Here is a 26257-nt window from a genome sequence, read left to right on the forward strand (position 1 = left end):
CTTCATAGGCTGCCTATTATATAGACGGGCTAAATGCCTTTTCTGCTCACTTTGAGGCAAGCAACACTGAAGCATGCATGAGAGCACCAGCTGTTCCGGACGACTGTGTGATCACGCTCTCCGTAGCCTATGTGAGCAAGACCTTTAAACAGGTCAACATTCACAAGGCTTCAGGGCCAGACGGATTACCAGGATGTGCACTCAAAGCATGCGCGGACCAACTGGCAAGTCTCTTCAATGACATTTTAAACCTCTCCCTGACCCAGTCTGTAATACCTACATGTTTCAAGCAGACCACCATAGTCCCTGTGCCCAAGAAAGCGAACGTAATCTGCCTAAATGACTACCGCCCCATAGCACTCACGTCGGTAGACATGAAGTGCTTTGAAAGGCTGGTCATGGCTCACATCAACACCATCATCCCGGAAACCCTAGACCCACTCCAATTCATAAACCACCCCAACAGATCCACAGATGATGCAATCTCAATCGCACTCCACACTGCCCTTTCCCACCTGGACAAAAGGAACACCTATGTGAGAATGCTGTTCATTGACTACAGCTCAGCGTTCAACACCATAGTGCCCACAAAGCTCTTCACTAAGCTTTGGACCCTGGGACTAAACGCCTCCCTCTGCAACTGGATCCTGGACTTCCTGACGGGCCGCCCCCAGGTGGTAAGGGTAGGCAACAACATATCTGCCACGCTGATCCTCAACATGGGGGCCCCTCAGGGGTGCGTGCTCAGTCCCCTCCTGTACTTCCTGTTCACCCACGACTGCATGGTCAAGCACGACTCCAACACCATCATTACGTTTGCTGACGACACAACAGTGGTAGGCCTGATCACAGACAACGATGAGACAGCCTATAGGGAGGAGGTCAGAGACCTGGCAGTGTGGTGCCAGGACAACAACCTCTCCCTCAACGTGAGCAAGACAAAGGAGATGATCGTGGACTACAGGAAAAGGAGGGCCGAACATGCCCCCATTCACATTGACGGGGCTGTAGTGGAGTGGGTTCGAAAGTTTCAAGTTCCTTGGTGTCCACACCACCAACAACCTATCATGGTCCAAACACACCAAGACAGTCGTGAAGAGGGCACGACAAAGCCTTTCCCCCTCAGGAGACTGAAAAGATTTGGCATGGGTCCTCAGATCCTCAAAAAGTTATACAGCTGCACCATCAAGAGCATCCTGACTGGTTGCATCACCGCCTGGTATGGGAACTGCTCGGCATCCGACCGTAAGGTGCTACAGAGGGTAGTGCGTACGGCCCAGTACATCACTAGGGCCAAGCTTCCTGCCATCCAGGACCTCTATACCAGGCGGTGTCAGAGGAAGGCCCTCAAAATTGTCCGACTCCAGCCACCCTAGTCATAGACTGTTTTCTCTGCTACCGCACGGCAAGCGGTACAAGAGCGCCAAGTCTATGTCCAAATTGCTTCTCAACAGCTTCTACCCCCAAGTCATAAGACTCCTGCACAGCTAATCATTGCTACCCAGACTATTTGCACTGCCCCCCCACCCCATCTTTTTACGCTGTTTATTATTTATGCATAGTCACTTTAACTCTACCCACATGTACATATTACCTGAACTACAGATACCCCCCCAAGTAGTACTTTAAAGTATTTTTACTTAAGTACTTTACACCGCTGATGATTACTTAGCTGTTAGATTCGAGAAAATGTCTTAAGAAGTTGAAAATTGTATTACTACAACCACCTGAAAGTGACAAACTGACACGTTTTCATTTTCGTCAAAAACAATTTTATATCTAAGGAGTGCCTTTGAGTTGACGGTCTGCCCGAGGCTTGCACCGAGGGTCAGCATAAAGATGAGTCTGTGACAGTAGGAGTGAGGTTTTTGGAAAAAGTGGACCCTTGCCTTTTGGCTGATCTATTTGTGGTTTCAGGGTGGGTGAAAACAGTTGGGTGCTGTGGAATCGGTGAGGGTAACCAGAAGTGGTCTTGTGATAATTGTTGGTGTTTCTGCTAGTCAGAGGGAGCAGGTGCTCCGTGTTAAACTCATTTTTTTGGTATTTTATTAGGATCCCCATTAGCTGTTGGAATAGCAGCAGCTACTCTTCCTGGGGTCCACACAAAACATGAAACATGACATAATACAGAACATTAATAGACAAGAACAGCTCAAGGACAGAACTACAGTGGCTTGCGAAAGTATTCACCCCCCTTGGCATTTTTCCTATTTTGTTACCTTAAAACCTGGAATTAAAATAGATTTTTGGGGGGTTTGTATCATTTGATTTACACAACATACCTACCACTTTGAAGATGCAAAATATGTTTTATTGTGAAACAAACAAGAAATAAGACAAAAAAAACTGAACTTGAGCATGCATAACTATTCACCCCCCCAAAGTCAATACTTTGTAGAGCCACCTTTTGCAGCAATTACAGCTGCAAGTCTCTTGGGGTATGTCTCTATAAGCTTGGCACATCTAGCCACTGGGACTTCAAGTTGGATGGGTTCTGCTGGTGTACAGCAATCTTTAAGTCATACCACAGATTCTCAATTGGATTGAGGTCTGGGCTTTGACTAGACCATTCCAAGACATTTAAATGTTTCCCCTTAAACCACTCGAGTGTTGCTTTAGCAGTATGCTTAGGGTCATTGTCCTGCTGGAAGGTGAACCTCCATCCCAGTCTCAAATCTCTGGAAGACTGAAACAGGTTTCCCTCAAGAATTTCCCTGTATTTAGCGCCATCCATCATTCCTTCAATTCTGACCAGCCGATGAAAAACACCCCCACAGCATGATGCTGCCACCACCATGCTTCACTGTGGGGATGGTGTTCTCGGGGTGATGGGTTTGCGCCAGACATAGCGTTTTCCTTGATGGCCAAAAAGCTCAATTTTAGTCTCATCTGACCAGAGTACCTTCTTCCATATGTTTTGGGAGTCTCCCACATGCCTTTTATTTTTTTCTTAAAGCAATGGCTTTTTTCTGGCCACTCTTCCGTAAAGCCCAGTTATGTGGAGGGTACGGCTTAAAGTGGTCCTATGGACAGATACTCCAATCTCCGCTGTGGAGCTTTGCAGATTCTTCAGGGTTATCTTTGGTCTCTTTGTTGCCTCTCTGATTAATGCCCTCCTTGGCTGGTCCATGAGTTTTGGTGGGCGGCCCTCTCTTTGCAGGTTTGTTGTGGTGCCATATTCTTTCAATTTTTTAATAATGGATTTAAGGGTGCTCCGTGGGATGTTCAAAGTTTCGTATATTTTTTTATAACCCAACCCTGATCTGTACTTAATATAATATAATAATATGCCATTTAGCAGATGCTTTTATCCAAAGCGACTTACAGTCATGTGTGCATACATTTTTACGTATGGGTGTTACAAGTGCCATGCTCTACCAATTGAGCTACAGAGGACCACAACCTCTCCACAACTTTGTCCCTGACATGTTTGAGAGCTCCTTGGTCTTCATTGTGCCACTTGCTTGGTGGTGCCCCTTGCTTAGTGGTGTTGCAGACTCTGGGGCCTTTCAGAACAGGTGTATATATAATGAGATCATGTGACAGATCATGTGACACTTAGATTGCACACAGGTGGACTTTATTTAACTAATTATGTGACTTCTGAAGGTAATTGGTTGCACCAGATCTTATTTAGGGGCTTCATAGCAAAGGGGGTGAATACATATGCACGCACCACTTTTCCGTTATTTATTTTTTACAATTTTTTGAAACAAGTTATTTTTTTCATTTCACTTCACCAATTTGGCCTATTTTGTGTATGTCCATTACATGAAATCCAAATAAAAATCAATTTAAATTACAGTTTTAATGCAACAAAATAGGAAAAACGCCAAGTGGGATGATTACTTTTGCAAGGCACTGTAGCCACTATATTTTGATCACTGCATCCAATGGCAAGAGATGTGAATTGTTTTGCTCTCAAGAAAAGGGCGCCATTGAAAGGAGTGATTTACTAGGATAGCGGTAAATGTGAAAGCTGACCAACTGAAGGGGAAGATTCCCGGTGTTTGTGATGCTCGTCGTTTGGTGCGACGCAGACAGAGTGGCGTGAATGGAGAAACAGAAGAGTCATTGTCTGTTCTTTTGAGTTTTGATGTTGAGTCTTTGCCCGACAAAGTGATGTTAGGATATATAAGTTATCCTGTACGAGCTTTTGTGCCGAATACATTACGTTGTTACAGGTGTCAAGCTTATGGGCATGTGGCAACAGTGTGTAGGAGGGAGGTTCCTAGGTGTGAGAAGTGTGAAGAAGGGCATGAGACAAAGTAATGTGTAGTATTGTGTAAAGTAGTGGTATGTGTTAATTGTAGGGGTGCCCATGGGGCTGGGGATCAGAAATGTCCCATGCGAGAGAGGCAGGTTGAGGTTTCCAGGGTTAGAGTAGTGCAGAAGTTGTCATATGCTGAGGCAGTGAAGAAAGTAGAGGGGGAGGGATCCTGAGAGGAGTGGAGTGAGTAGTAGATCTGTACCAGTAGAGAGGGATAAACCAACAAGTAATATATGTTTCAGTAAGATTGGATTTCTGGCATTTATAGCAATGGTTATCAACTGTACTGCAGGGATGGAACGTAAGTCGCAGAAAATTGAGGTATTTGGGTGTGCGAGACTTGACATCAGAAGAGTTACAGGGTGTGTTAAGTGGTGGTGTCCCATCCTTTCAGGCTGTTGGCTTGAAGTAGGAATAAATAGATTTAAATAGTGGAGTATGGTAGTTATTATTATTATATTTATTTTTTTGTGAGTGTAGTGTTAGATGGTAAGGTATTTGTTGTATTTTTTAATGTTTAAAGCAAAGTATTAGGGAGTTGTACTCCAGTCTAGTAGGTGACGGTAATGCATCATTTATTGGATGCCAACCGCCGTTAAACCTCATCGAAGAAGAAGAGTTGATGAGCTGCACATGCGCACTTTGGCACGAGACGCTCCTTAGACCCGATTACATGTTTCTGCGCATGAGTTTAGCTAGCCAACGTCGCCATGACATCGCCTACCTGTGTGATCGGGGATTTCTGTTGGATAATCAGTTTCTGCCTTTCTTCACACTGTACTGTCTTTGGTTATTCTGCTCCCACCCAAAACGGAAGTGATTGTAGTCCAACCAGACTTTTGTCTCGCGAGAACATTCTACAGCTGTCAGTGTTCATTCAAGAGGTGAACATCGAGGAGCAGGGTCAAAGATGCATAGAGCTATCAACAAAACACATTTCAAACAGTTGGTAAGTAACGTTACACGATAGACGCATATGATTATATCAGACTAACTAGCTAAGTAACTTGCTTTTCATTCGCAATGTGGCAAATGCAAATAAGGACAATTAGTACAATCTCTGATAGACAGTTAGCAACATGTTAGCAAGGTAGCTAGCCAGCCAGCTAGCGGAGCTAACTTATCTAGCTAGCTGTGCCCCGTCCACGAAACAAGAGAAAGGTTAACAGTACATTGATTTCCTTTGCTTTATTCATAAATGCGAAAAAAGTAAATTGCCATAGTTTGAAAATCGGATCATATTTGATGGCATAGCTAGCTTCACAGACTCGGCTTAGCTAGCTATAAATGTAGCTAACGTTAGCTAGCCGTTACTCTAGCTAGCTAGCTAGCTAGCTAGCTTATGCAACCTCGTAAACAATGAGTTACGAAACTTTAAAAAATGACTATTTTCAATGATGCAATGATTTTACAAGCACCATTTAAAATGAAGACCATCATTTAATGTATAGCTCCCAATTTGCTCCTGTATTGTGCTGTGGCGTTGGTTAGATAGACTGCTGTGAATTACCTCTACTCTAGTAACTCAAATTGTCTTTCAGACACAGGTTCAGATAGATCTGGTCCTGTCCTGTTTTAGCTTGGTGACAGGTTTGATACTCCCTGTCAAAATGTTGTATAAGCCAGTGCATAGCTTGGATGTTATGTCAGCTTGTTTACAGCAGGGTCTGGCCCCAGATCCTTCCTCTGGTGTTATGTAGCTCACACTTCTCTGCTATAGCTGACGTTCAAAAATTACCCCATTATATGTTGTTTTCCCCCAAAAGGTACACTTGAACAGAATCAGTAGTATCCTGTATGATTCAATGTCTTGTGCTTTATTGGACTACACAAAAGGCTGCTGAATTGTCCATATGGTAATGATATTATTTTAGTGATCCAATTTACATTTTAGTAGACGCTCTTATCCAGAGTGACTTCCAATTAGTGAGTGCATACATTTTTCATACTGGCCCCCTGTGGGTAGCTTTCAAGTTTGATAGGTATGAGAGCAGTTATGTTTAGGCTTATGTTATGCCATTTACTGAAAAATACATTTCCCCCGTAGTCTGGTCACTTCCAGAGGTTTCAAAGCACCTTGGTGGTGGCAGAGCACAACAATGACAAGCTGACCCCCATTACGCTGAGTGCTATTACTGCAGCCAAGAAACTAGGAGGAGACGTGTCCTGTTTGGTTGCTGGAACATCCTGTACAAAAGTAAGCTAAATCTTGGGTTTGATCAGATGGTGCCTTCAGAAAGTATTTACACCCCTTGACTTTTTCCACATTTTGTTGTTACAGCCTGAATTAGAAATGGGTTACATTTAGATTTTGTGTCACTAGCCTACACACAATACCACATTGTCAAAGTGGAATTATGTTTGACATTTTCAAAAACAAATTCATTAAAAATGAAAAGCTGAAATGTCTTGAATCAATAAGTATTCAACCCATTTGTTATGACAAGCCTAAGTATGTTCAGGAGTAAAACTGTGCGTAACAAGTCACAATAAGTTACATGGAAACTGTGTGCAATAATAGTATTTAACATGATTTTTGAGTGACTACGGCATCTCTGTACCCCACACATACAACTATCTATAAGGTCCCTCAGTCGAGCAGTGAATACACCCAGTCACTACAAAGATACAGGCATCCTTTCTAACTCGGGTGCCGAATAGGAAGGAAACCGCTCAGGGATTTCACCATGAGGCCAATGGTGACTTTAAAACAGTTATAGAGTTTAATGGCAGTGATAGGAGAAAACTGAGGATGGATCAACTACATTGTTGTTACTCCACTATACTAACTTAATTGACAGTGTGAAAAGAAGGAAGACTGTACAGAATACAAATATTCCAAAACATACTAAAGTAAAACTGCAAAAAAAAAGTAGAAAAGATATTAACTTTATGTCCGGAATACAAAGTGTTATGTTCCGGCAAACACAACACATCACTGAGTACCACACTTCATATTTTCAAACATGGTGGTGGCTGCATCTTGTTATGGGTATGCTTGTCAGCGACAAGGACTATGGAGTTTTTTTAGGATAAGAAGAAACTGAATAGAGCTAAGCACAGCTAAGTCGGCTTTCCAACAGACACTGGGAGACAAATGTACCTTTCCGCAGGAAAATAACCTAAAATACAAGGCCAAATATACACTGGAGTTGCTTACCAAAACGACATTGAATGTTCCTGAGTGGCCTAGTTACAGTTTTGACTTAAATTTGCTTGAAAATCTATGGCAAGACTTGAAAATGGCTGTCTAGCAATGATCAACAAACAACTTGACAGAGCTTGAAGTATTCTAAAAAGAATAATAATATAATAATATGCCATTTAGCAGACGCTTTTATCCAAAGCGACTTACAGTCATGTGTGCATACATTTTTACGTATGGGTGGTCCCGGGGATCGAACCCACTACCCTGGTGTTACAAGCGCCATGCTCTACCAATTGAGCTACAGAGGACCAATAATGTGCAAATATTGTACAATCCAGGTGTGCAAAATTCTTAGACTTACCCTTGAAAGATTCACAGCTATAATCGCTGCCAAAGGTGATTCTAACCGGTATTGCCTCAGGGGTGTGAATACCTGCACTACATAACCAAAAGTATGTGGACATCTGCTCGTCGAACATCTATTTTCAAAATCATGGGCATTAATATGGAGTTGGTCCCCCCTTTGCTGCTATAACGGCTCCACTCTTCTGGGAAGGCTTTCCACTAGATGTTGGAACATTGCTTCCATTCAGTCACGAGCATTAGTGAAGTCGGGCACAGATGTTGGGCAAATAGGTGTTCCAATTCATCCCAAAGGTGTTCGATGGGGTTGAGGGCAGGGCTCTGTGCAGGCCAGTCAAGTTCTTCCACACCGATCTCGATTAACCATTTCTGTATGGACCTCGCTTTGTGCACAGGGGCATTGTCATGCTGAAACAGGAAAGAGCCTTCCCCAAACTGTTGCCACAAAGTTGGAAGGACAGAATCGTCTAGAATGTCATTGTATGCTGTAGCATTAAGATTTCCCTTCGTTAAGGGGCCTATCCCGAACCATGAAAAACAGTCCCAGACCATTATTCCTCCTCCACCAAACTTTACAGTTGGCACTATGCATTCAGGCAGGTAGCGTTCTCCTGGCATCCGCCAAACCCAGATTCGTGCTTCGGACTGCCAGATGGTGAAGCGTGATTTATCACTCCAGAGAACGCTTTTCCACTGCTCCAGAGTCCAATGGCGGCGAGCTTTACACCACTCCAGCCGACGCTTGGCATTGCGCATGGTGAACTTAGGCTTGTGTGCGGCTGCTCGGCTGTGGAAACCTATTTCATGAAGCTCCCGACAAACAGTTATTGTGTTGACGTTGGTTCCAGATGCAGTTTGAAACTCTGTAGTGAGTGTTGCAACCGCGGACAGACGATTGTTATGTGCTTCAGCACTCGCCGGTCCCATTCTGTGAGCTTGTGTGGCCTACCACTTTGCAACTGAGCCGTTGTTGCTCCTAGACGTTTCCACTTCACAAAAACAGCACTTACAGTTGACCAGGGCAGAAATGTGACTAACTGACTTGTTGGAAAGGTGGCATCATATGACGGTGTTACATTGAGTCACTGAGCTCTTCAGTAAGGCCATTCTACTGCCAATGTTTGTCTATGGGGATTGCAAATGGGTTGGCTGAAATAGCCAAATCAACTAATTTGAAGGGGTGTCCACATACATTTGTGTATATATATATTGTATGTAAATGTTATTCTATATTTCATTTTCAATAAATGTGCACATTTTATAATTATGGGGTATTGTGTGTAGATGAGTAAGATAAAAAAAAAAATCAATTTTTAATTCAGCCTGTTGGCCTAACACAACAAAATGTGGAATAAGTCAAGGGGTATGAATACTTTCTGAAGGCACTGTAAATAACCTGTTGAAATGGATGATAGGGTAAATCCATTTGAATTTAATCACTTTTTGACAGCACCCCTTTTTGACTTCCATACATTTTTGCCCATTGTAGAAGTGCTTAGAAAGGGACTTTTTGTACCTGAATGCCAAAACATTCAAGAGATAAAGGAGCTCAAAGTTGACCTATTATGCAAAATAGGTAAACAATGAGCACCTGTTATCTCTTGAATGTTTTGGCATTCGGGTACAAAAAATAACTTTCTGAACACTTCTACAATGGGCAAATATGTATGGAAAAGATAAACAGTTGAGATTGATATCTTTTAAAAGCTTACAAACAGGGTTGTAAAAAAACAAACGTCAATGATCTAAAAACACGTAAACTCAGATTTTTGTCATTCACATACAGTATGTTGTAACGTATACCCTGTTTTATATTTGAGTTTGTGTTGTGCCCGCCATCGGTTGAGACACAACATGCTCTTTAATACAGGGTGGGTGTCATGTTTTGCTGATACATTTACAAAAGAAATTTCAACTTTCAAATTGTACTACAAAGATCGTTGGAGGTCCACACATCAGACAATTTTGACTTAAATGGAAATACAGTGGGGGAAAAAAACTATTTAGTCAGCCACCAATTGTGCAAGTTCTCCCACTTAAAAAGATGAGAGAGGCCTGTAATTTATCATAGGTACACGTCAACTATGACAGACAAAATTAGGAAAAAAAATACAGAAAATCACATTGTAGGATTTTTAATGAATTTATTTGCAAATTATGGTGGAAAATAAGTATTTGGTCAATAACAAAAGTTTCTCAATACTTTGTTATATACCCTTTGTTGGCAATGACACAGGTCAAACGTTTTCTGTAAGTCTTCACAAGGTTTTCACACACTGTTGCTGGTATTTTGGCCCATTCCTCCATGCAGATCTCCTCTAGAGCAGTGATGTTTTGGGTCTGTCGCTGGGCAACACGGACTTTCAACTCCCTCCAAAGATTTTCTATGGGGTCGAGATCTGGAGACTGGCTAGGCCACTCCAGGACCTTGAAATGCTTCTTTACGAAGCCACTCCTTCGTTGCCCGGGCGGTGTGTTTGGGATCATTGTCATGCTGAAAGACCCAGCCACGTTTCATCTTCAATGCCCTTGCTGATGGAAGGAGGTTTTCACTCAAAATCTCACGATACATGGCCCCATTCATTCTTTCCTTTACATGGATCAGTCGTCCTGGTCCCTTTGCAGAAAAACAGCCCCAAAGCATGATGTTTCCACCCCCATGCTTCACAGTAGGTATGGTGTTCTTTGGATGCAACTCAGCATTCTTTGTCCTCCAAACACGACGAGTTGAGTTTTTACCAAAAAGTTATATTTTGGTTTCATCTGACCATATGACATTCTCCCAATCCTCTTCTGGATCATCCAAATGCACTCTAGCAAACTTCAGACGGGCCTGGACATGTACTGGCTTAAGCAGGGGGACACGTCTGGCACAGCAGGATTTGAGTCCCTGGCGGCGTAGTGTGTTACTGATAGTAGGCTTTGTTACTTTGGTCCCAGCTCTCTGCAGGTCATTCACTAGGTCTCCCCGTGTGGTTCTGGGATTTTTGCTCACCGTTCTTGTGATCATTTTGACCCCACGGGGTGAGATCTTGCGTGGAGCCCCAGATCGAGGGAGATTATCAGTGGTCTTGTATGTCTTCCATTTCCTAATAATTGCTCCCACAGTTGATTTCTTCAAACCAAGCTGCTTACCTATTGCAGATTCAGTCTTCCCAGCCTGGTGCAGGTCTACAATTTTGTTTCTGGTGTCCTTTGACAGCTCTTTGGTCTTGGCCATAGTGGAGTTTGGAGTGTGACTGTTTGAGGTTGTGGACAGGTGTTTTTTATACTGATAACAAGTTCAAACAGGTGCCATTAATACAGGTAACGAGTGGAGGACAGGGGAGCCTCTTAAAGAAGAAGTTACAGGTCTGTGAGAGCCAGGAGTCTTGCTTGTTTGTAGGTGACCAAATACTTATTTTCCACCATAATTTCCAAATAAATTCATTAAAAATCCTACAATGTGATTGTCTGGATTTTCTTTCCTCAATTTGTCTGTCATAGTTGACGTGTACCTATGATGAAAATTACAGGCCTCTCTCATCTTTTTAAGTGGGAGAACTTGCACAATTGGTGGCTGACTAAATACTTTTTTTCCCCACTGTATCGGTTTTATAATATACTGTCAATCCTCCATAATATAGATAATAGAATAGACATTACCATTTAAGTTGACATTCGACGGTGGTTGGACCGGCGGCCATCTTTGTGGGAGTAATTCAAAGTTAACATTTTAATTAAAAATGTCAATGATGTACCAGCTAAATTGCATTGGTCTGAAGGGATGTCCGTTCTATGAATTATATTTATATGATTGAAAGGACACCCACCCTGTATTCAAGAACATGTTGTCTCAACCGATGGTGGGCACAAAAAAAAACTTCAGATGCAAAGTAGGGTCTAAACTACAACATATGCGAATATGAAAAAAATTGGAGTTAATGCATTTTTAGAAAATTGACGTTAGATGTTAAGTGCATTCGGCAAGTATTTAGACCCCTTGACCTTTTTCCACATTTTGATACGTTACAGCCTCATTCTAAAACGGATTAAATCGTTTTTTCCCCTCAGTCTACACACAATATAATGACAAAGCAAAAACAGGTTTTTAGAAATTTTAGCAAATGTATAAAAAACTGAAATATCACATTGACATACAGTACCAGTCAAAGGTTTGGACACACCACACAGGGTTTTTCTTATTTAAAAAAAAAACGATTTCCTACATTGTAGAATAATAGTGAAGACATCAAAACTAGGAAATAACACATATGGAATCATGTAGTAACCAAAAAAGTGTTAAACAAATCCAAATATATTTGAGATTCTTCAAATAGCCACCCTTTGCCTTGATGACAGCTTTGCACATTCTTGGCATTCTCATGTGCCTTTTACTGAGGAGTGGCTTCCATCTGATTGGTGGAGTGATGCAGAGATGGTTGTCCTTCTGGAAGGTTCTCCCATCTCCACAGAGGAACTCTGGAGCTCTGTCAGAGTGTCCATTGGGTTCTTGGTCACCTCCCTGACCAAGGCCCTTCTCTGGGCGGCCAGCTCTAGGAAGAGTCTTGGAGGTTCCAAACGTATTCTATTTAAGAATGGTGGAGGCCACTGTGTTCTTGGTGACCTTCAATGATGCAGAAATGTTTTGGTACCCTTCCCCAGATCTGTGCCTCGACACAATCCTGTCTCGGAGCTCTACGGACAATTCCTTCGACGTCATGGCTTGGTTTTTGCTCTGACATGCACTGTCAACTGTGGGACCTTAAATAGACAGGTGTGTGCCTTTCCAAATCATGTCCAATCAATTGAATTTAACACAGGTGGACTCCAATCAAGTTGTAGAAACCTCTCAAGGATGATCAATGGAAACAGGATGCACCTGAGCTCAATTTCGAGTCTCATAGCAAAGGTTCTGAATACTTATGTAAATAAGGTATTTCTGTTTTTATTTTAATAAAATTAGCAACATTTTCAAAACATGTTTTTGCTTTGTAATTATGGGGTATAGTGTGTCGATTGGTGAAAAATTATAATTTAATCAATTTTAGAATAAGGCTGTAACGTAACAAAATGTGGAAAAATTGAAGGGGTCTGAATACTTTCCAAATGCACTGTATAATTTCTTGAAAGTGTTTTTCAAGAAATGTTTAAACAATTTGACAACCCTGTTTTTGTAAGCTTTTCAATTATATCAAACTCAACTGTTTCTCGTTTCCAGTGACTTCTTCCATGGGCAAACATGTGTGGAAAGTTTTTTGTTTAAATCTGTCAAAAAGTGATTGAATTCAAATGGTTTTACCGATATCCAGACCTACACTACCTGTCAAAAGTTTTAGAACACCTACTCATTCAATGGTTTTTCTTTATTTTACTATTTTCTACATTGTAGAATAAAAGTGAAGACATCAAAACTATGAAATAACACACATGGAATCATGTAGTAAATAGTAAAAATAAAGAAAAACCTGTTCTAAATCTTTTGACCGGTAGTGTAGACTCTTAGTGTTTTTCTTCAAGGGATTGATTTGCTGTATATTTATCATCTCTTCAGGTTGCACAGGAAATCAGCAAAGTCCTAGGTGTGAAGACAGTTCTGATTGCTCAAAATGATGCTTACAAAGGCTCTCTGCCAGGTATGTATATCCACAGTGTGAAGCAGATGCAGCCAACAGATTCACTGAAGCTGTAAATGAGTTGGACATTTTAGTTCTTCAGCATCTTACTTAAAAATGTAAACTTAGTATGTTAAAATCTGAGTGTTATTTTTATTTTTTTACCCATTTGCATGTGGTGTTAACAGCAACTTGCATGTCTTTCCACAGAGGAGTTAACTCCACTTATCCTGGCAACCCAGAAGCAGTTCAACTTCACCCATATCTGTGCTGGAGCGTCTGCATTTGGGAAAGTAAGATTATAAGACCCTTTATATACATACCTTTAGTGAGGTCATTTGTCACTTCTTAGCAAAGCTATCTGCCTGCAGATGATTTGATGTATTTCATAGGATGTATTTGGTTTCATAAGCCTAGTGTAAAAAACACAGCTCTTATCAGTATGCTGTATTTTCCATTCATGCCATGGTTTCTGGAAGATATTTGTAGGGCATCTTTGGCTGATCATTACAGATTGCCTTATATCCTTGCTTATTTACCATCCTGTCTTTTGTAGAACCTGCTCCCCAGAGTGGCTGCCAAGTTGGATGTTGCTCCTATTTCAGACATTATTGAGATCAAATCCCCTGACACCTTTGTCAGAACCATCTATGCTGGTAACTAGCTTTTTGTGAACGTGTTATGAGAAGATACATTTGAACTAAAGCATGTAGCCCCCAAACCAACCTATACTACTAAGATATTCTTCAGAATTCTTGACCACATTATGTCACCAATGCAGTTTAGACTGCTTTAGACATTCTTTGGGACTCGATATGGATTTTGTTTGATATTGTCATTGGAAATCAATTCAATTTGTAATTGCATTTGGGACTGCTCTTACGAATTTGACAAGTAACTCACCAATTCTCCATGTACCATAGGGAACCGGTTTGCTTTTAAATCTAAAGCCAATTCAGTCTTTTGGCAATACCAGCAATGATTAGATCCTAAAAGCCTAATTTCTCAATTGCACTTATGGGCTTTGAATGAATCAAAATGACATTATCCACTTAATTTATGGGCTTTGAATGAATCAAAATGACATTATCCACTTAAACCTTTGCTGTTTAATAGTCATGTCCAAATTGGTCTTATTGAAAACTCATGGTGAACCTTGAGCCCAGAAGATGTTTCCCGAATTAATTATCTACTTTTATTTCCCATTTGTCATCAGAAGAGTTGCATGAGGTGTAGAGTTAGAAAACAAAACATCACTGTTTGTCTCATTCACAGGAAATGCTCTCAGCACTGTCAAGTGTAATGAAAATGTCAAGGTTTTCACCGTCAGAGGGACATCTTTTGAGCCCACTGAGGTGGAGGGAGGCAGTGCTACATCAGAGGAAGGTAGCTACAGTACTAACCATGCACTGATACACACATGAAAAGCACACATACAAAAGCCATTGTTCTTGTTTATCATTCTAAAATAATTTATTTAATTTCCTGGCTGGATAACTTATTTTGTCAGGGTATAGTTAAAAGTAAGAAAACTTGAAACAGTTTGAACTTGAGATGCAGTTTTATTTAATATGATCCTCTGACGATCCTCATGAGTTGTTTATTTCAGTTGCTGCGTCCACTTCCGCTGGGATGTCTGAGTGGCTGGAAGCATCCTTGACCAAGAGTGACCGTCCAGAGCTGACCAGTGCTAAGGTTGTGGTGTCTGGAGGTAAGTGCCACCTTCAGCTCATCATACTATTTGCCTTGAACATGACAAATAAATTGATGTGTATGTAAACATTATTTTAGGAAGGGGCCTGAAGAATGGAGAAAACTTCAAGCTGCTCTATGACCTTGCTGACAAAATGAATGCTGCAGGTAAGTGGGTGATTAGAATGAGGCTTTGAATGACAACAAATGTTAAGTTCTATATTTGAATAACTGATAAAATATTGGTGAAAACATTTGACATTTTTGGTCCATAAGCAGTAAAGTAGGTTTGAATTGATTTTCCCCACAGTTGGTGCTTCCAGAGCTGCTGTGGATGCTGGATATGTCCCCAATGACATGCAGGTTGGACAGACAGGCAAGATCGTGGCCCCCGTAAGTGACAAACTCTTTGATAGGCAATGTTGTGCTCACTATGGTGTCATCTGTAATAATATTGCACAATTATTCAAGATACCGGTAAACCTTTTGTGGAAACAAGGGAGTATACTTACAAAAAAAAGTTTTGTGAGGAGTTACCCACCCACTATCAATTATTGTGTAAGTTACCCGCAGCTTGACAAAGACCTGTTACTTTAGATGCAAACACAATTCCTGGAATTCGGTGTTCTAAAGATGGATCCCTTTGCTCTTTAAAAAGGTTAAATTCCCATTATCCGGTTCAACTGGGATATCCTAGCTGTGATTATCCACACATTAGACCCCATGAAATGTAGTTAATGGCACATATAGGCTCCTAAATGATTTAGCTGATCCATTGAGCAGAGCAGAGCACAGTGCAGTGTAGTGGGTGACTGCTCAGAGCCCCAGACCAGGCCATTCTGCCCAAATTGTATTTTGCTAATGTTTTGACAAGCTTGGTATGTAGGCTTAATGTATTAAATAAAATTTGAATTGCAGTATTATTTTTTTCCTGTTCATATTTGTCAGTCAGTTGTTTTATAGTCTTCATGCACGCCACTCAAAGGATTCACATAAATATTAGAAGTAAATTTTTTATCGATTCCTTCAGGCATTGTTAGGACAGAACCATGCATGTCATATCAGTGTTACTGTCTGTCACCTTTTTTTTTCTTTTACAAATGTCCCCTTGAATTATTCCGAATGAGTGTCATAGCACAAAGCTGTGTTCATTCTTGTTATGTGAGGTAACAAGCAATTTATATTTTACATATACAACAGTTTTATTAATTATTTGATTGGACCACTTTTGACAATAGGAATATTTTGTGAAATAATTAGTTGCAGGCTTAAAATAGTGATTATATCCAGTATTGAACTGCTCCAGTTATATACTGAACAAAAATATAAACGCAACATGTTAAGTGTTTGTCCCATGTTTAATGAGCTGAAATAAACTGGCAAGATATAAAATAAAATGTAGCTCAAATTTTGTGCACACATTTGTTTACATCCCTGTTAGTGAGCATTTATCATTTGCCAAGATAATCCAACCACCTGACAGGTGTGGCATATCAAGAAGCTGATAAACAGAATGATCACATGTGCACCTTGTGCTGGGGACAATAAAAGGCCACTCTAAAATGTGCAGTTTTGTCACACAACACAATGCCATAGATGTCTCAAGTTTTGAGGGAGCGTGCAATTGGCATGCTCACTGCAGGAATGTCCACCAGAGCTGTTGCCAGAGAATTTAATGTTAATTTCTCTACCAACGTCGTTTTAATAAATTTGCCAGTACGTCCAACCGGCCTCACAACTGCAGATCACGTGTAAACTTGCCATATTCGGCTTCTTCACCTGCAAGATCGTCTGAGACCAGCCACCCAGACAGCTGATGAAACTGAGGACTATTTCGGTCTATAATAAAGCCTTTTTGTGGGGAAAAACCCATTCTGATTGGCAGGTCCTGGCTCCCCGGTGGGTCTATGCCCTCCCAGGCCCACCCATGGCTGCGCCCTTGCCCAGTCATGTAAAATCCATAGATTAGACTGATTTCCTTTTATGAACTGTAACTCAGTTAAATCATTTTTTATATTTTTGTTCAGTATAATTTTGCTGCAATGTTTAGATTTGAAAGAATCTCACGCCAAGGAATTAGTTGACATTCACTGTTTCTGTCAGCATGTATGTCACAGTTAAGCTTTTGCAATTATGTAACCTAAGCAGTGGGGTGTCATGCCTGAGCAACGTTTCAGGGGAGTACCACATTTGGGGAACAGCTTGGCAACGGAGCAGCCAGGTTGTCATGTTGGAGTCTGTTTTTTTTTATCGGTTAACAATAGCATCACCACACTTGAATGACTAGCTAGCGATGCAATTATGCTGCATGTAGGGAGTTGTTTTCACACCTGGGGGAAAGCTAGCAACACAACAGCAGGTGTGCCTGCTTGGTCTTCTAATTGAAAACTGCAAAGCTGCTAAAAGAGCTCAAAAAGAAGAACTCTGAGAAGACTCTCCAAATAGGCTAGACATGTATGTACTCTGATCTTTCCATACAGTGATATTTGAGAACTAAAGCATACAATATCTTTTGTGGTCGTTTTCCCTCTGCTACAGTAGGACCGTGCACTTGCTGGACAGGACAGTGCCTCTCATTGTGAAATATTGGTCCTCACTTTTAGTCTTTAGTACACTTGTGTTCATAAATGTATGCTCTGCTCCTCAGAGACTACTCCAATAACATTAAATAGCACTGAAATATTAATATGGCAGTGCATTAAGCTGAAAGCCTCTGTTTTTCCCAGAGATGGAGGGTCCTACACTGTGCTTCACCACCCACAGAATTCTCCCTCATAGATTACATGATCAGGGTCAGCACTAGAACAGCTCCGTTCTCTAATATGGAAACCCAGGGCTGCGTTATGTACGGAAAAACATAATGCAACGTTCAATTAAACAGAAACGGTGCTGTTCTGAACGACCAATTGAAAAACTGGGAGCGGTTGGGTTGTGGGTTAAAAAGGCACCTCTGCCCTTTAAATACATCACTCATTGCTTCAAGCCACACCAACCAAATGGAGCAAACGTACCTCAGTCTGTTCAAGAATGTTTTGGAGAAACGTGTTGTTCAGTACAAGCCGTTACACAGCGTAGAAAATGTTCAATCGAACTGAACGCACACCAGGACTGCCCTGCAATCAGCTGCATCAGTACTAGGGTACCAATGAGGGCCTTAGTGGTATCATGATGATTGATGGAAAATAAATAAAGTTTCTCAATAAATATTGTAGGCCCACATATTATACTACCGGTGTATTGAGTCAATTGCAGTTATTTCTGCAGTAAGGTGTCTTACTGGTGTTCAGCAGCCTGAAACAAATGGCACTACATAGACGTGTATGTGCACTAAGCTCTTGTGTTATTATATTGATAAAGCTTGTTTGTCCTCTTGTTCTCTCTGCAGGAGTTGTACATCGCTGTTGCTATCTCTGGAGCTATTCAACATCTGGCTGGGATGAAGGACAGCAAGGTGAAGTGCAGTTAGCATTCTTGCTTGATTTCTTTTCTGTCCTTTTTATACAGTAGTATAAGAAAAAAGAGCATGCTGCAATATTTTGAACTACATTGTTTGTTTCTGCAGACTATTGTTGCCATTAACAAGGACCCAGAGGCTCCCATCTTCCAGGTGGCCGACTATGGTCTGGTGGCTGATCTCTTTAAGGTGAGATAGCAGGCTGATTGTGTTAGAGAAATATTTACCCATGAGGAAACATTACGAAACACCCTTGCCATGACTGAAACTAACCGAACATGGCACCAGCCTCCAGCACAGCGCTGAATACCTAATCAGCAAGAGAGGCATTTCAATAACCAAGACATGACAAAAGTGACAGTCAGAATATTACATTCCCTGTTTCCCTGATACATTTTGCAAGACGCATTATTATCCCTCCTAATGGAAATGTGCATCTGTTGAATTATTGAGGTGCTGAATTAATCAGGTGAATTGTGGCCAGAGCCTGCTGCTCTGTAAAGATGCAACAACGGCTCTCCTTCAAACCATACAAATAAATCAATAGTTAACTTAAGTGGCTGGGTGTAAGTTCTCAGGTTTTATTTTCTCTTCCCTAGTGTCAGTACTTTACATGCTTAGCTGCCCTCTACTGTCTGGCTGGCACATATGGCCAGTGTGTCAGAGAGTTGACAAACTCTTGGACAAGAGGGCCTTTGCTTTCGGTGAAAGAGAAGTAGCTTTTATTTTCATGTGTATGTGTCCTGTTGTTAATCTTTTATTTACTATGGCGGTGGTGGTGCGTGAGAGGCCCAGGTGTTCTGGGTAAACTCTGTGAAAGTGATTGGTAATAATAGCTTGTGGCAGCAGAGTTGTGACCTGCTGGTTATCAGCTTACATGTGATCACTCCTCAGATAACTGATTAAAATGTATGGGCTTTCTCCTCTTCCTTTAATTGAAAACTGATCTCCGGGACACACTCGACTCGGGTGCTACTGATATAGTTTGTCAGGCACCCCACACATGTTCGTTAGATCAGTTACTCTCAGATTTTAATTGGTTTATCAATGAATTGATCTTAAATGGTGTCACCCCAAAACCATGAGACTAAACACTGACTGTTATAGCAAAGCTCAACCCTCCATTTCCATGTCGCAAGCTTACACCATGTCCATTGTGTCAACCTGGCTAGATTTGTCCGGTTAGGGAGGTGTAACCATCTTAAACTCCTCTGTTTTTCTCTCACTAGGCTGTGCCTGAGATGACCGCAGCATTGAACAAGTAAGCCAACGTTCAGCTAAGCAGCCATCCCACCACTTTTACCTGGGTACCAAGACTGTAACCATGCAGTTACAACTCTCCTACAACCTCTGCCTTAAACGATTTCTGGAGCTACTATTCTGGGGACACTAATAATGTTATCATCCTTCTCCATAAGTGGCAACAGAACAACACTCTCAGTTTACAAACGGACTGTTTGTTTTTATGTATGTAGTTATGAAAATGCCAGAAATAAAGTTCTGCTTACCGGCCGTAGGTTTTAGTTTTATCCCTATTAATGCATTTTTTGTAACATGAATTTAACGTAGTGTCACTAATGAACTCTTCTTCTTTTTTTTTATACCAAAAGCTCTTGGTATCAATGATGAAACTGACTGTAAATGACTGTTCTTTTACCATGTTTGCGTTTTAATTACTTTTACTCTGCAATGAATTCCCTTTATGATCAATTTACAAAATGCCTGTTGACATTAAAGTGCACAGGATTAGTTTGCCATATCGCAGGTTTATGCTATATTACATTTTCTTCTGACCAACACTTTCCACAATAACTTCAATTACAAACCCCTCCAGATTTGGTAGCTGAAAAGACCCTCAATCGCTCAGGTGTCTGGCTTAAAAAGATTTCTCTGAGCTTTTTTTCGTCATAATTTGAATACAAACCTTAGTATTGATAATGTAGAAAGACTAAGGTAAGAAATAAGCTGAGAACACAACTCAACACATTTGAACACAGATCAAATGTACCCGGCAGCAGTCCGAACAGAGAGGACTGTACTTATTGTTGGGGTCTGGAGACATCAGGCTGACTTTCACTATGGTTTGTTTGTTAAATGTCTAAGGGTGGCTCGTACATCATGACTGCCAATTAGTTGTAGTCTTGTGATCAGTCTAGCGTCTCCAGTCCCTAATCAAGTATTTCAGACAAACCACCCAGTTCCACACACTCCCACCCTGCCCCATCCCTAAATGATATCAAATGTACAGTGCTTTCAGAAAGTATTCATACCACTTGACTTATTCCACATTTTGTGGTACAGCCTGAATTTAAAATTGATTAAATATACTTTTGTTCTCACCCATCTACACACACATTTATTGAAAATAAAATACAGAAATATCTAATTTACATAAGTAGTCATAGATTTTCAAGCCGATTTAAGTCAAAACTGTAACTAGGCCACTCAGGAACATTCAATGTCGCATTGGTAAGCAACTCCAGTGTATATTTGGCCTTGTGTTTTAGGTTATTGTCCTACTGAAAAGTGAATTTGTCTCCCAGTGTCTGTTGGAAAGCAGACTGAACCTGGTTTTCCTCTAGGATTTTGCCTGTGCTTAGCTCTATTCTGTTCCTTTTTATCCTAGAAAACTCCCTCGTCCTTGCCGATGACAAGCATACCCATAACATGATGCAGCCAACACCATGCTTGAAAATATGAAGTGTGGTACTCAGTGATGTTGTGTTGGATTTGGCCCAAACATAACGCTTTGTATTCAGGACATGAAGTTAATTTCTTTGCCACATTCTTTGCAGTTTTACTTTAGTGCCTTATAACAGGAAGCATGTTTTAGAATATTCTGTACAGGCTTCCTTTTCACTCTGTCATTTAGATTAGTATTGTGGAGTAACTACAATGTTGTTGATCCATCCTCAGTTTTCTCCTATCACAGCCATTAAACTCTAACTGTTTTAAAGTCACCATTGGCATCATGGTGAAATCCCTGAGCGGTTTCCTTCCTCTCCGGCAACTGAGTTAGGAAGGACACCTGTATCTTTGTAGTGACTGGGTGTATTGATATACCATCCATAGTGTAATTAATAACTTCACCATGTTCAAAGGGATATTCAATGTCTGCTTTTTATTTATTTTTTATCTACCAATAAGTGCCCTTCTTTGCTAGGCATTGGAAAACCTCACTGGTCTTTGTGGTTGAATCGTTTGAAATTCACTGCACGACTGCGGGACCTTACAGATAATTGTATGTGTGGAGTACAGAGATGAGGTAATAATTCAAAAATCATGTTAAACACTATTATTGCACACAGAGTGAGTCCATGCAACTTAAGAAATGTTTTACTCCTGAATTTATTTAAGCTTGCCATAACAAAGGGGTTGAATACTTATTGACTCAAGAAATGTTAGCTTTTCATTCATTTGTAAAAATGTCTAAAAACAGAATTCCACTTTGACATTATGGGGTATTGTGTGTAGGCCAATGACGCAACAAAATGTGGAAAAAGTCAAGGGGTATGAATACTTTCTGAAGGCACTGTAAAAGCATCAGAGCCAGTCACATTTCTGCAGAGCACTGCTGTCTAAGAGCTGGGGCTAATGCTCCATTACTGGTTTCTTTTGGTGACTTGTTCATATACTCATTGTGTCAATTCCTGATAGTTCACTAAACGGCCTTTTCCTGTCCTCCATGGACGATGTGCAGTGCTGGCTGAGCCGCCATTCACAGTTCCAAGGTGCTTTTGGCGAAGAGGAGGATGGCTGTATGCCGGTGGAGGAGGCCTCTGAGTGCATGTCTTTAGTGTTAGTAAGTGAGTTTCAGGAGGGTCTTTGATGAGTTAGTCAGTTTTGGCTGAGCATTACAGTACCCCTGTAGCCCTTTCCTATGTCTCAGGCAGACAGTTGACGGGGGCATCTGCCTGAGACAGCTTGTACTTCTCCATGAAGGGCTCGCTGGCCTGCAGGTGGATGAGGGGCTTGGTGTGGAAGCCTCCACGGCTCTCCTGGTTCCTCTTGTTGTAGATGTTGAGCCTGTGCTCCAGCTCAGGGCTAGTCTTGGTGGAGCCAGCAGGACTGGGCAGTTTGAGGTTGACAGGGTCCAGGCCCTTCTGTCCCAGACAGGAGTCCTCAGACAGCGAGGAGAGCAGCTCCTGCACCACGGCGCTGGGGTGTCCTCTGGGGCCAGGCTGTGTGCCCACGCCCAGGGCCAGGGGGCTGCAGTACGGCGGGGGGTAACAGCGCTGGCCGCTGTAGGAGTCTGTGGAGGTGGAAGCCTCGCGGACGGTGGAGCTGCAGTCAGTGGTGGAGCCCAGGGTGTGGCTGCTGATGCTGTGCTGGCGGGCGGGAGCGGGAGCGGGACATGGTGGTGTTGGAGGCCTCGCTCACAGAGCCGCCTGTCTGCTGCAGACGGCTGGACACTGCGTCTGCACTCACCAGAGACGAGGGCAGCTGGCTGGGGTTGTTGGGAAGATGCACGTCTATGGCTGCAGTAGTGAAGACACGAGCTCGATCTGGGATCCCAACATCTACAAGAAAACATTTTGGACTCATCACGATACTGCTGACTGACTGTGAAATAAAGGACAGAAACAAATGTGTCTGAGAGTGGGGACTTGTTTATTCTTACCACTGCTTGCCTCACTGTAGTACTGGCTGATGTAGTTGTTCATGTCATCTTGAACAACATGATCTGAAAGAAATAAGAAACAAAATACGTGCTCTCTCTCAAAAACAATTAAATGAGTTGGATGTTTGGTAACCTTATCTATTCCTATGTTTGTTGTGTAAAGGTTTCCCAGAATGCATCAGTCAGATATTTCTGACCAGAATGATGAACCGTAACCCCCAAACATAAAAGCATGCTGCTGTACTGTAGTTCAGTTATGAGCTGCAGATTTTTAGTGACCTACCTATTGTAGGTTATAGCAGTGGTTGTGAAGGATTTAGACACCATACATAGAACGCGGTCAGACTGTGGTAGAATGAAGCAATAAGGCCCGAGAAGGTGCAGTATATGTCTAACATACCACGGCTAAGGGCTGTTCTTATGTACGGCTCAACGCGTAGTGCCTGGGTAGCCGTGGTATATTGGCCATATAGCACAACCCCCTGATGTGCCTTATTGCTATTATAAACTGGTTATCAACATAATTAGAACAGTAAACAAGTAATTTTGCGTCATACCCGTGGTATATTGTCTGATATACTATGGCTTTCAGTCAATCAACATCCAGGACCCAAACTACCCGGTTTATAATGCTCATTATACCTGAATTACCAGAGAAGAGGTGAGCGGTGGTGGGTAGCAGGGCCTGTGGCTGGCTTCCCTGACCTGTCACAGTTTACCTCCCCTGCTCCCTCTAGATAGATAGATGGATTATATTTGATTCTAATTCAAATATTCATTTTAAGACTGTCCCAAGAGGACAGGCAATGCTTGGCCTAAAACGCGGCGGCAGAGACAATCACTCTGCGATTAATAACACATGAGCACTTAAAATGCTGTAGTCTGACACACGGCCTCGCTGTGAAACCTCAGATATATAGCAGAGAGAGAAGCATGGTGATTTATGTCCTTACTTAAGGAATGGGCTCTGTGTTTTGAGCTCTGAGAATACAGTACTGACAGTCTTTGTTCCTCTACCTCCTGTGACTTGTGATCTATCTCCCTTTGAAAGGTTTATGGCTCCTGTATTCATTGGAGTGTTTGTTCAGAATTTGAAAGAAGTACGTTTTGACAATAGTTCACTACCCCCATGCCAGCATGCCAGTCACCCTGCCCTCTGTCTCCTGATACATGGAAAACAAACAGTAGGTTTACAGTATAAGACAGATGTTCTCCTCATTATCTCTAAGTCTAAGGCCGGGATTCAATCCGATCGCGGGTTATAGCGGCTTTTAAAGGCAATGTTCCCACATTCACGGAGATCCCATTTATGCTGCATATGTCAATCGGAAATTGCCTTTAAAAGCCGCAATGCCTTTAACCTGCGATCGGATTGAATTCCGGCCTAAGTTAGATGCCATAGTCATCATACAAAAGTGGCTCATCATATTAAACCAATCTCTTGGTGTGTTTTTTACAGGTATATTTACACAGAGGATATTGTCCTCATTCAAACAGCACTCCCATAGCACTGAGTTCTCAGAATCATCAGAGGTCCCACACTGCTAGGCCTCTATCAGGCTGTTGTTCTAGGGGAATTTCCAAGTCTTTTCCTTGTACAGTACTCTACTATTCTATCCTCCCTGGAATATGATGTGGTTTGTTAGATGTTTTTTGGGGGTGGTTCCAGGTGAATTGAGCACATATTTTCAACCGAACTGTCCACTCTTTAACAACTACATGACCCAAAGCACAGAGCACTCTGTTTATTCAACCACTTTGCCTGACAAATCTGATCTGAAATGGCAAGAACATCTCTCTATTCCCCTGGCTTCAAGAGAGACCCTCTTTGGTTAGAACCCACAGCCAGCAGGCAATCCATAGAGATAAAACAGTATCATAGGGTTCTATCTCGAGGAGGCAATCTGCTGTGCTCTGAAGTAATACTACAGTAAGTGGTGTGGGTATAGGATCAGGGTGTGGTACCTCCAGGGGCCGCTGCCTCCCTGGCTTTAGCCTGACTGCGCTGCTCGGGGCCCCTAGGGGCTAGGCCATCCACCTCTTGAAAGAGACTGCACTGCTTGCCCCACACATGGTGGATCTGCATGGCAGCCTCTCGCTCTGCTACCAGGTCCAAATCCTGCTGAGCCAGGTGGGCCCGCAGCTGCCTGATCTCAAACTGAGAGAGAGAGGGAGGGAGAGATGCATACAGTACATGTGTTATCCTTACACAGAAACACCTGAATGCCCTTTAAGAGCACTGGTACTCATATCCATCCACTTTGCTAAAGGCCACCCACTGTACATAATCAACTAGCTACACAACTGGTCTCTTACTTAAGTGTGTTGCCTTTATTGAGAAACCCTGGGTTGTGTCACACAGATCTTTGAACACATACATTACATATAGAGTGCATTCGGAAAGTATTCAGACCACTTGACTTTTTCCATTTTGTTATGTTACAGCCTTATTCTAAAATGGATTAAATAAATAGAAATCCTCATCAATCTACACACAATACCCCATAATGACAAAGCAAAAACAGATTTTTAGATTTTTTTGCAAATGTATCAAAAATAAGTATTCAGACCTTTGCTATTTGCTCGAAATTGAGCTCAGGTGCATCCTGTTTCCATTGATCATCCTTGAGATGTTTCTACAACTTGATTGGAGTCCACCTGTGGTAAATTCAATTGATTGGACATGATTTGTATGAAAATTATGCACTCACTAACTGTAAGTCGCTCTGGATAAGAGCGTCTGCTAAATGACTAAAATGTAAAATTTGTAAAGGCAAACACCTGTCTATATAAGGTCCCACAGTTGGCAGTGCATGTCAGAGCAAAAACCAAGTCATGAGGTCAAAGCAATAGCCCGGAGAGTTCCGAGACCGAGACAGGATTGTGTCGAGGCACAGATCTGGGGAAGGGTACCAAAACATTTCTGCAGCATTTAAGGTCCTCATGAAGCCTGTGGCATCCATTATTCTTAAAGGGAAGAAGTTTGGAACCAGCAAGGCTCTTCCTAGAGCTGACTGCCTGGCCAAACTGAGCAATCGGGGGAGAAGGGCCTTGGTCAGGGAGGTGACCAAGAACCCGATGGTCACTCTGACAGAGCTCCACCAATCAGGCCTTT

At 41.9% G+C, this 26257-nt stretch overlaps 2 protein-coding genes across 3 annotated transcripts in view; one reads left to right on the forward strand and one right to left on the reverse strand.

The window, feature by feature from the left end:
• Positions 1-4994: 4994 nt before the first annotated feature.
• Positions 4995-20280, forward strand: LOC121576612 (electron transfer flavoprotein subunit alpha, mitochondrial). 2 transcript variants are annotated; one of them, XM_041889879.2, is made up of 12 exons: positions 4995-5219; positions 6318-6467; positions 13315-13396; positions 13586-13668; positions 13932-14031; positions 14651-14761; positions 14985-15086; positions 15167-15235; positions 15378-15460; positions 18453-18518; positions 18630-18710; positions 19751-20280. In XM_041889879.2, the coding sequence occupies exons 1-12, from the start codon at positions 5181-5183 to the stop codon at positions 19784-19786; spliced, it is 1002 nt and encodes a 333-aa protein (XP_041745813.1). In that variant the 5' UTR covers positions 4995-5180; the 3' UTR covers positions 19787-20280. The 2 variants fall into 2 exon arrangements, with proteins under 2 accessions (XP_041745813.1, XP_041745814.1); XM_041889880.2 differs by lacking the exon at positions 6318-6467 and having other exon boundaries at positions 4996-5219.
• A 1705-nt stretch (positions 20281-21985) lies between these two features.
• LOC121576613 (transmembrane protein 266-like) overlaps positions 21986-26257 on the reverse strand; it is an 89315-nt gene continuing 85043 nt past the window's right edge. The window contains 4 exon segments of the mRNA XM_041889881.2: positions 21986-22862; positions 22864-23041; positions 23143-23205; positions 25108-25300. Coding sequence (XP_041745815.2) covers positions 22400-22862; positions 22864-23041; positions 23143-23205; positions 25108-25300 — 897 coding nt within the window. The 3' untranslated portion in view covers positions 21986-22399.

This window comes from Coregonus clupeaformis, chromosome 11, assembly GCF_020615455.1.
Source record: "Coregonus clupeaformis isolate EN_2021a chromosome 11, ASM2061545v1, whole genome shotgun sequence".
Classification (NCBI taxonomy): Eukaryota; Metazoa; Chordata; class Actinopteri; order Salmoniformes; family Salmonidae; genus Coregonus; species Coregonus clupeaformis.